This window comes from Alligator sinensis, unplaced genomic scaffold (genome assembly GCF_000455745.1).
Source record: "Alligator sinensis unplaced genomic scaffold, ASM45574v1 scaffold321_1, whole genome shotgun sequence".
Classification (NCBI taxonomy): domain Eukaryota; kingdom Metazoa; phylum Chordata; order Crocodylia; family Alligatoridae; genus Alligator; species Alligator sinensis.
The window spans coordinates 3,085,368-3,094,215 of NW_005841969.1; the positions used below are offsets into that span (position 1 = coordinate 3,085,368).

At 42.6% G+C, this 8,848-nt stretch overlaps 1 protein-coding gene across 1 annotated transcript in view; it reads left to right on the forward strand.

Moving 5' to 3' along the window:
* Positions 1-8,848, forward strand: part of HOXD4 (homeobox D4) — a 30,005-nt gene that overhangs the window by 18,628 nt on the left and 2,529 nt on the right. The window contains exon 5 of the mRNA XM_025200508.1: positions 7,152-7,235. Coding sequence (XP_025056293.1) covers positions 7,152-7,235 — 84 coding nt within the window. The remainder of the gene's footprint in view (positions 1-7,151; positions 7,236-8,848) is intronic.

Below are 8,848 nucleotides of genomic sequence, written 5' to 3' on the forward strand. Positions count from 1 at the left end.
GACATGAATAACTCAGATGACAACAAACCCTTCTTGCTACAAGGGGTCCATCGCTTTATTGTTATCACAGATATTTGTCACATATGACTTGCCTTTTCTTGAAGGATGGCCAAGGCATGAGTGCAAAAATAGGCCGCCTGCAAAATCAGAATAATGCCCCCAAATCAGGCGTGCGCCCTTCACCCATGGAAAGCTTGGGCAGAGCTCTGTGTGCGTGCGTGTTGACAAGTACCCAGGCATTGAGTTTAAATATTCAGGCACATTTTGTGATTATACTTGCAGTGTCTTCTGCTTAATGGCTCCTCCTGTTATTACCAATACATCAATACAATTCTGTATATTATATCACCGCTAGTCGTTAAGGTAAGAATGAGGAGGAAAGGCAGAGTCAATAGCAAACACCACTCACTGTACAGTACAGTAAATAGGGACCTTTCAATGCACAGCCACACAGCTTCCAACGGCCATGTTTGTTAGCCTTTCCCCGTGTTTTTTTGTAAGCCTATAGACCAAAATAATCTTGCAAGGCACAGTCATAAGAGGCCGAATTTCAAAGTGCAAGGAAGATGATAAGAATAGATTTCTACAAGTCCTGACCACGTGATTTGCGAAATAATTAATTCAGCACGTCCCTTAAGAAACACGGAGTCGTCATTAATCTGCCAAGCAAAGGACTCTATCAGACTTGAAAACTGAAGAGATCCCAAGAATATAATATACAAAGGGTGCAGTCCCTTTCTCTCCACACCTAGCTCTTTGGTAGCAGCCGAAAAAGAGAAGCCTGGTATGTAAACATTTTACTTTTATTCCTTCATATTTAAATCCTTAATGAACTTAGCTGTCAAATGCTTGACAAATAGGACCCCGGGCTTCCTGATTTGGAACCAGGCAGAGTCCGAAGTTGGTCCGGGCTGATGTAGTGACCTTTGATTCAGAGAACAGTTTACACTATATGAAAAATTGTGATCTTCGGCAAAAAGATCCCTGTGTGTGTGCCTGGTCGTACTCTGGAGAGAGGAGAGAAGCTGAGATGTGTAGTGAAATGGGAGAAGATTTACTGGTTGCTTGTGTCTAACTGGGAACAATACTGGCTGTCAGGGCATCTGCTGCCCATTCTTAAAATGGTGAGAAAAGGCCCTGAACTTCTTTTCAAACAAGGGTCGTAAATTTTTCTTTGCGTCATAATAGAAGGCTATAAAACTGAGTTGAAATTTTACCCAAGGCAGGCTTTAGCCAGGAGATAATGAATTCAGAGGCTCTCTCCCCACACCAGACCTCCCCGCCACCGGGACACAAAGGGAAGGGGGAATTTTATTTTTATTCACTTATTTATTTATTTTTGCCAGACCTGCCCCCCATTTGGGACCGGTCGCGCTCGCCTTGTCTGTGCCCCTGGCGCGGGGAGCAGTGTGGAGGGGCGCTCCGAAGGGGAAGCCCCAGTGTCAACTGTGCCTCCCCCTGCAGTCCTGCACTCTCCCCAATTCCAAGAGTCCAAACTGAGAAGGACATTGCCAGGCTACAGTTTTGATCTAGAAATCATTTTCCTCCTAACCAATACGATTTGGACCTCAAGGCTGAGATTCCTCTGTGAAATTCCCCAGTCAGTTGGAAATCCTTTCTGCAAACAGGATATTCTTTATTATCCCTTGCTGGAGTAATTTCTTAAAAACCCAGATTGTAGCTTTTATTACTTCCGTTTTGTGGCAGGACAGAGACAAAGTTTCCTATGTTATGAATTATACATTAAAACAATAACACATTAATTCAATTATTCAAAGATGACAAATGTTTATGTGCTTTGGTAGTGACTAAGAAACAGATTTGCTACTTCATGAGAACTCCTACATTTTTATCAATGAGGTTTATATTATTCTGTTTGTCCGGAAAGAGCCCAAACTCCACAATGCCACGCAGTAAAATGGACCCGAACATAAATTGAAACACTTTAATAATAACGTTTATTCCTGCATATAGCCCGGGATATTTTATCAGTTTGACAATTGCCGGAGTTGTTGTTATAAATCATCGTAAGTAATTCCTGAAAGGGTGCGAGGCTGCTGGGGGCGGGCGAAGACTGTAAATCTTTCTGTTTTATTGCTCTATGAACATATGCTCCGATTGAAGAAGTCTTAGATCCTTTACTGGAGACAAATTCACGCAAAGCTGGAATCCTGCTATCGCTGGGGATTAACACTTCCTTAATGCTTTTCCAGTCCTTTTGCAACGGCTTAATTTTTGCTGCTGCTTTTGGTGGTTGGGTTTGTTTTTTTGGGTTTTTTTGGGGGGGGGTTTTGGCCATGCAACTCAAACAACTCCTTCGGTGGTGGGTACCTTTTGCCAAATTGCTCACAAAAAAGGGGATTTTTTTTCCTCCACTTGATCCTTGCGTGGTCGATGAGCGTTTTTATGGGAAGGATATTTTCGTCATTCGAAAATGTCTAAATACTCTGTAGAATTATTTCCTGCGCTGGATACATACATCTGTCTACCTCTATGTAAATCTAGACAGACCCCTAGCTAGGTACACTGATGTAAACTGCATGGCTGACGGGAAAGGATGTAAAGAACAATTACCTTGTATTCGAGGCAGGATTTAAAGGCACCATTTCCAGGAAATATATGATTATAAATCCGGAGTGGTACACCATCATTTACACGGAATTTATGCTTAGCTAACTGGACTCCAATCTTTTTATGACTGGTTTGGAAAGTCAGGGAAAGCAATGTAATTTAGATAAATGTTACAATACACTTATGGATAGGATTGTAAGGTAATACGTTACTGTCAGGTCGCCATGCTTTGGGTGGTAATGAAATCTTAGCAGATGCTAGATTAGGTGTGGTGCTGTTATAGCTGCAAATAGCTTAGAAAATCAAACAAAGAGCGAATATACATTTTTGCCGAATTTTACATGTTCAGAATCTTTGTGTACATCCTTTGGACATATACATGTAGCTTTTGTTCTGGCTACAGACATGCGTATGCACGACACAGAAAGAAATAAGGCTCAGTCCACACGCAGAAATGTAATGTGATTTTTCTAAGTCTCCAGCTTCCGGAAAAAACGAGTTTACTTAAGTTTCTCCTCTACAGAAAAGAAGGGGGAGGAAAAAGAGAGCATATTAGTAAAACCCAGTACGTTTCAGTGACCTCTCAGTGCACGTTTGTGCTGCAGAGTTTGTATCCATGCCTATTCTTTTCAGTTACCTTAAATCCAAATTTATTTTCTTCTGTCACAAATTTCTGAATTATTAATTTATTTGATCAGCAATGGCTGAAGAGGCTGCTAGTCGGATTAATGCCCTCTGTATTTGTTTTACCCACACGGGAAAAGATGAATGCCATAGAAATTACGGAGTGTTCACGAATTGCGGGGTGCTTCCATGGAAGATTGCCGTGGGAGTTTAATTTGTCCAGGAGAGCTAGGAACGCACAATTTACCTAGGAAGAGAAGGTCCTGATAGTACTTGGCCAAAGAGATCAATTTAACCAGCGGGATTTGTAATAGATCTGAAAGGGAATTTGGCCATTCCATGCCTAAAACAATAATCTAACGCCAGCTTTAGTGGAGTGTGAAGACATTTTTGCAGTGGACTGTTGCAATGCTTCTGCAGGAGGTGGCTGGGCGCCTTTGGAGCCCCGCGTAACACCCCCAGACATGTCTATTCTGGGGGGCTCGGAGAGGACGGACATTGTGAAAGTTCCAGCCTCAATCAGAACAATCTACTCTGGGGATCACGTGAACAAATATGCTTGTGTTTGAAGGCAGCGCCTATATTTCTGATTATAAAGGGGTTTGTGTTGCTCTTCCCCAAAATTCATAAATGGCCGCACGATTTAAAAACAAAACAAAACAAGAGCCGGCCAATTGCTGCCTTTGATTCCCTGAGGTTGATTGCAAAGGGTTGTGGTTTTTTTTTTTTTTTTTTTTTTTAACCCCAACAAATTCCGAATTGCACTCGCCCTCTTTTATTGGTAGTTGAGCCTGAGCCTGCTTTCATTCTATCGGGAATACTGGTGTATGGAAATGTCTGTAAAACCGCAAGATCAGGTTTAGGACAGTATTGTCTGCAGACAAAGGGTGAAGGATATATTCTAACAACTGCAAGCGCAGACACTGAGACTGAGGAGCCCAGGTTTATGATAAATTGATACACAGGTAAGCAACTGCATGACAAAATGGAACCTTTAACCACAGGGCTGCAATATCGCCTGCAGTCAGAGGCTAAATATAATTTGTTTGTAATCTCTGATCAGAAGGATTGCAAATGTATAGCGAAAGATGCATGTCTCCGTATGCATCTAGAGCAATATCATCTTAAGTATATGCTTTCCTTTTGGAAACGAAACATTTTCCAAAAGGCTGGAGGAATCAATTTACCCCAATTTTATTCTGTATTTTGGCTGTTGACAGTATGGGATGGCAATTAAACAAACAAACAAACAAAAAAAGGAGGAGGGGGGAAAAACTTTGTTATATACTATCACTGCCAAAGTGAGATGGAGCATTATATTCATTCGCTGACTTGGACTGCTGGGCAGGGGGGAGTCGTGTTGGTTTGTAAAGTATGTTATAAAATAGTCTCTTTGGTAATGTAGCCTCTTCCTCTGGTCTCTTAAACGCTCTTGGCAAATACACTCACCTTTTGCCTTAGCCTTTCATGCGCATTTATCATTCGAGGCTGCGTTTCTGGTCTTTTTATTATTATTTCTCTCAGTCACACTTGCACTCAAAGCACGATTTGCTATTTACCAAGCAGGTTTCTTTAAATGTGTTTCCATGGGGTGATCCTTGGAAAAAATGTACTAGCGTGTTCATAGAGAAACTGTTCAGTGTCTCTTGGAGGTCTTGGGGTCTAATCCCAATTTAAAAAAAAAAGATGATAATTTATGCCAATTTTATCTAACATAGGGATGGCACAGGAACCTTAATTCAGCTGTTAGCTGTTGAAAATAGCCAGAATCTAGCACTAAATGCTAAGTGTGCGTTTTAAGAACCCCCTACCCTATTTAAAGAATAAGAACCCGGGATGACCTTTTAAGATTATCCTTACTGAAATGACTCTAATACAATGTTCAAGCTTCGTGCAGGGTAGCAGGGATTAAGACTAAAACGTTGCCAGGCTAAATCGGAACAGAAGCCTTTATAGCTCTCCGGCAAATCGCCCTTCGTTGTAGACGCTCGCCCGTTTATGCAGAACAATGAAAAGAAGGGCAGAAAGTTGTTTTGTCAATTGGGCGCGCTCTGCTCGATCAGAACTTAAAGGCAGGGCACATTTTTCTTAGCTGTATGCCTCCGAGCTGCTGGACTGCCAAGTTAGCCGGCTGAATCCAATTACAGCAAGCAGCATTTCATTTGGCTGGATGGAAGCACTCACTTATAACTGCACCTAAAATTTCAATAACACCTATATTGGGTCCATGCCTGAATAGTCCTAAAGATTTCCCTGGGTTTAGCCCTGGCAACTTTTGATCAGAGCCCAGTTTTAGTTCTTTGAAGAAGTCTCAGCAAGGATGGCACAAAGCCAACTTCTTTAAGCCTCAGATCCTTAGGAATACAAACTTCTGGGGTTAACCCACGTTGTGATCAAAATCTCTCTCTTTGCTAAACTGGCTGTCAAGTCAGGCGGTCTGGAGCCAGGCTGTTCTCGCGGAGCTGCTGGGGAGGCAGTGGGACTGTTGTAAAAAGGATGAGAAGTCGATAATTAATTAGACACAAAATGAAAAACTTACCATGTTAATCAACAGCGGCTTACAGTGACTTGGTTTGCAATATTATGATCTCTTCTCTCAGGCTTAAGGTGCACCCGAGTAATGCTTTCTTCTTACACACTGTAAAGTGCTAGTTCTAATGATCTCTGTTAAAAAAAATAAAGCACTTAAAGTTGACGTACGCCCACGTGAATATATTATATAAGACGTTACCAGGACAGGCCCTGGACCAAGAACCTGGGAGAGCATCGTGTGTAATCATGAAGCTCCACTTCCCAAACTCCAGTTTGCCAGCATAAATTAAGGTGATTTGGAGGTGGAATGCTGCATCATACTGGGTTTGAATAGGGACACAGAAGACTTGGTGAAAAGTTGTAAGGTCTGTTGTGTTGTGAGCTATTGGAGGCGCTTCCGTTGGTTGTTCATTAAGTGGTGAGTTATTGCTATACAAGCCAAAGGTCATATCAAAGGCTTATGGTTGCTAGATATCGTCTTTATAATGACCTGGGCTTCTTTGTGGGGGATTTTCTTGCACTCTTAATGTTTTCAAACTCCTTAGACGACACATTAGAGAATCCAAATGGTCATTTCGATGCACAAATATTAATTGTGCATAGATAGGCAGGGATTTTTCTCTCTTATCTTTCCGTGGATCTTAAACAGCAGCTCTAGTTAAATGTTTATGGCGCTTTCCTAAAATCGTAGATCAAAGTGGGGAGGGGGGTGTAGATCTGTGCAGGAGTGCGGTGGCTTGGCTTTTGTTGTTGTGGCAAACCCAAGATAACCACAGCTATACATAATGTATGAAACCCGGGCAATGGCGCTGTGGTCTTTCTAGTAAATTTCCATTCTTCCTAGTGTAAACGGTTAGACTTGTGCATGATTTTTCCCTGCCTGATACCAAATGCATGCACGTCTCGTTTACCCTGTGCAGCTCGAGTTGTTTTTCGATCCCTTTTGTTGTTGCTGCTGAGAGAAAACAAATTACACTCTACGATTTCTATGGTTGCCCTTCCTTTTTCTAAGAGGCAAAGGACACTGATCCAGGAGCTAAGGGGGCTGGAAACGCTAAGCAAGCCTCAGGAATGGGAACTGTGTTTGTATTTGTATTCGATTCGGGTTCGAGGTAGTTTATCAAGTGTTCCGCCTAGATGCCCGCAGCGCCCGGGAGCTTGCATTGTCTGCAGGAGTCGAACCAGGCCGCTGCAAAGTTTGGCCGCTGCCTCTTAGAAAGGAAAAAAAAAGCAACAAGAAAAGGCTTCTAGTAAAGCATAGCTAACACAGCAATAAATACACAGCCCCTGTTCTCGGTAGACTCCGATGTGGAGCGAAAGGCAGAGGGTTTTGCTACAGCAGGACGTGCATTTATTAAGAAATTCACACAGAAGGAAGTTTCAGGCAAAACAGCTTCCACTGAGAGGTCTCATTTTTGTTTCAGGTTCGCCCCAACGGATTATCCACAGGAACCCGAAGATCCTACAAAAAGAGTTAAAGTCAAAATTCAAGAAAAAACATAAGAGTGGTGAGTTTGTTGTATTCGCTTTTCCACCCGTTTGTCTCCTCTGTAGCTACACCAGCCGCCGCCACGAAATGTGTATGGTAGGGGAGAGATCAAAAACGCTCGGAAGTGTATCATGGAGTGGCACCCGACAGACACACGTTACAATATACATTGCACTACACATTCGGCGATTTTCAAATCGACTGTTGTTTAATAGCGGTAACCCACTCCTCCAAACCCTTCCCGAGCGTGTTAGTACACCAGAAGCTAAACAAAGACATACATAAATGCAAATGCTTGAAATAGCTCAACCCCATTGAAGTAGCTCGTTATTAGAGATTTTTAAACCCGATGGAAAAGAAAGCCCGCGTTTAACAGAACCACACTGAGATCGATTCCGCTTCCTCGAATGGGAATTTCTCCCCGGCTTCAGTGGGAGCTGGAGCTGGCTTTTTAAAGCCTGTGGGCTTTTTTCTGCTGCTTTGATGTAGCAAAGATTTCCTTACAACATTACTGTTAAGTCCCAAAACAATGCTTAAGGAAGACGTCTATTTTGCTCAAGAGAACCGTCAACATCGGTCAGGCAGAGAAAGAAAGCATCATTATGATCCAAATTTAGAAACAGTAACTGGAGTTTAGAGCTTAAAACCACTGTAAGAGAAGCAGGTCAGACAGCTATTAAAACGCAAGCTTTGGATACCATCTATAGCACACATACATCTCTGCATTAATGGCAGCCATGGGCATACTATATCAGACACACTCTTTCCCCTCCCAAACCCTTTTCCTCAAAGTTAATTTCCTGGAAGTCTTCGAGGTGCAGACTCTCCAGCCATTCTGTAAACTGTCCTCCAGCAAATCCACCAACTATTGGGAGAGAGGGGCTTGTGTGGGGGTGAATAAAATCAGAAAAACAGACACGCAGTTAAAAAAAAATCCCTGGCAGCGTGAAGGAAAATTGCCTGTGCCCTGGACGAGAAGCAGTAAAGGAAGAAACTCGTTTGGCTACTTTATATACATGTGCGCTTCCAGGCTTTAAATAAGGCAAATTTGCGGAGTAGGGGATTCTTTTGCTGGTCTGCCTCCTACGCGCAGCCTGTTTTACACTTCTGAAAGTGCTGGGTCTTGGGAAGTGTTTGCCTTTTCATTCCCTACTGAAGCGTTTACTGCTATAGCACTAGCAGTCATAAATTTTGTTACAAACCACAATGACAGGTGCATTGATATGCACCGTGAGAGCTCCGGCTGCTTAATAACCACTCCACTGGCCGCTCTTACTGCCTTATATTTATTTATTCGGTATCATATTAGATATTGATCCTAAGCAGAATTAAGTGTAGTGGAAATTTTAGTAGAGAACTGCTTAATATGAATATGTTTGGGTGCCGGATCGAATACAATTGTGAGGCTGGGAACTTGTCAAAATGGGAGCTACTTGCATTTCGGGCACACACGTGGGGTGCGTGTCTGTGTGGGTAGGGGAAAGACTGCTGCTTGCTCTAAAATTCCTGCATCTCTTGTAGCCAGTCTGATCTCTAGATAGGGCTGGAGAAGGGTTGGGAGCTTGGAAGAGCATTGAAAACTGTGACGGGACAAAGAGCTCCATTATCATATGTAATGTATAGCGGTTCCGA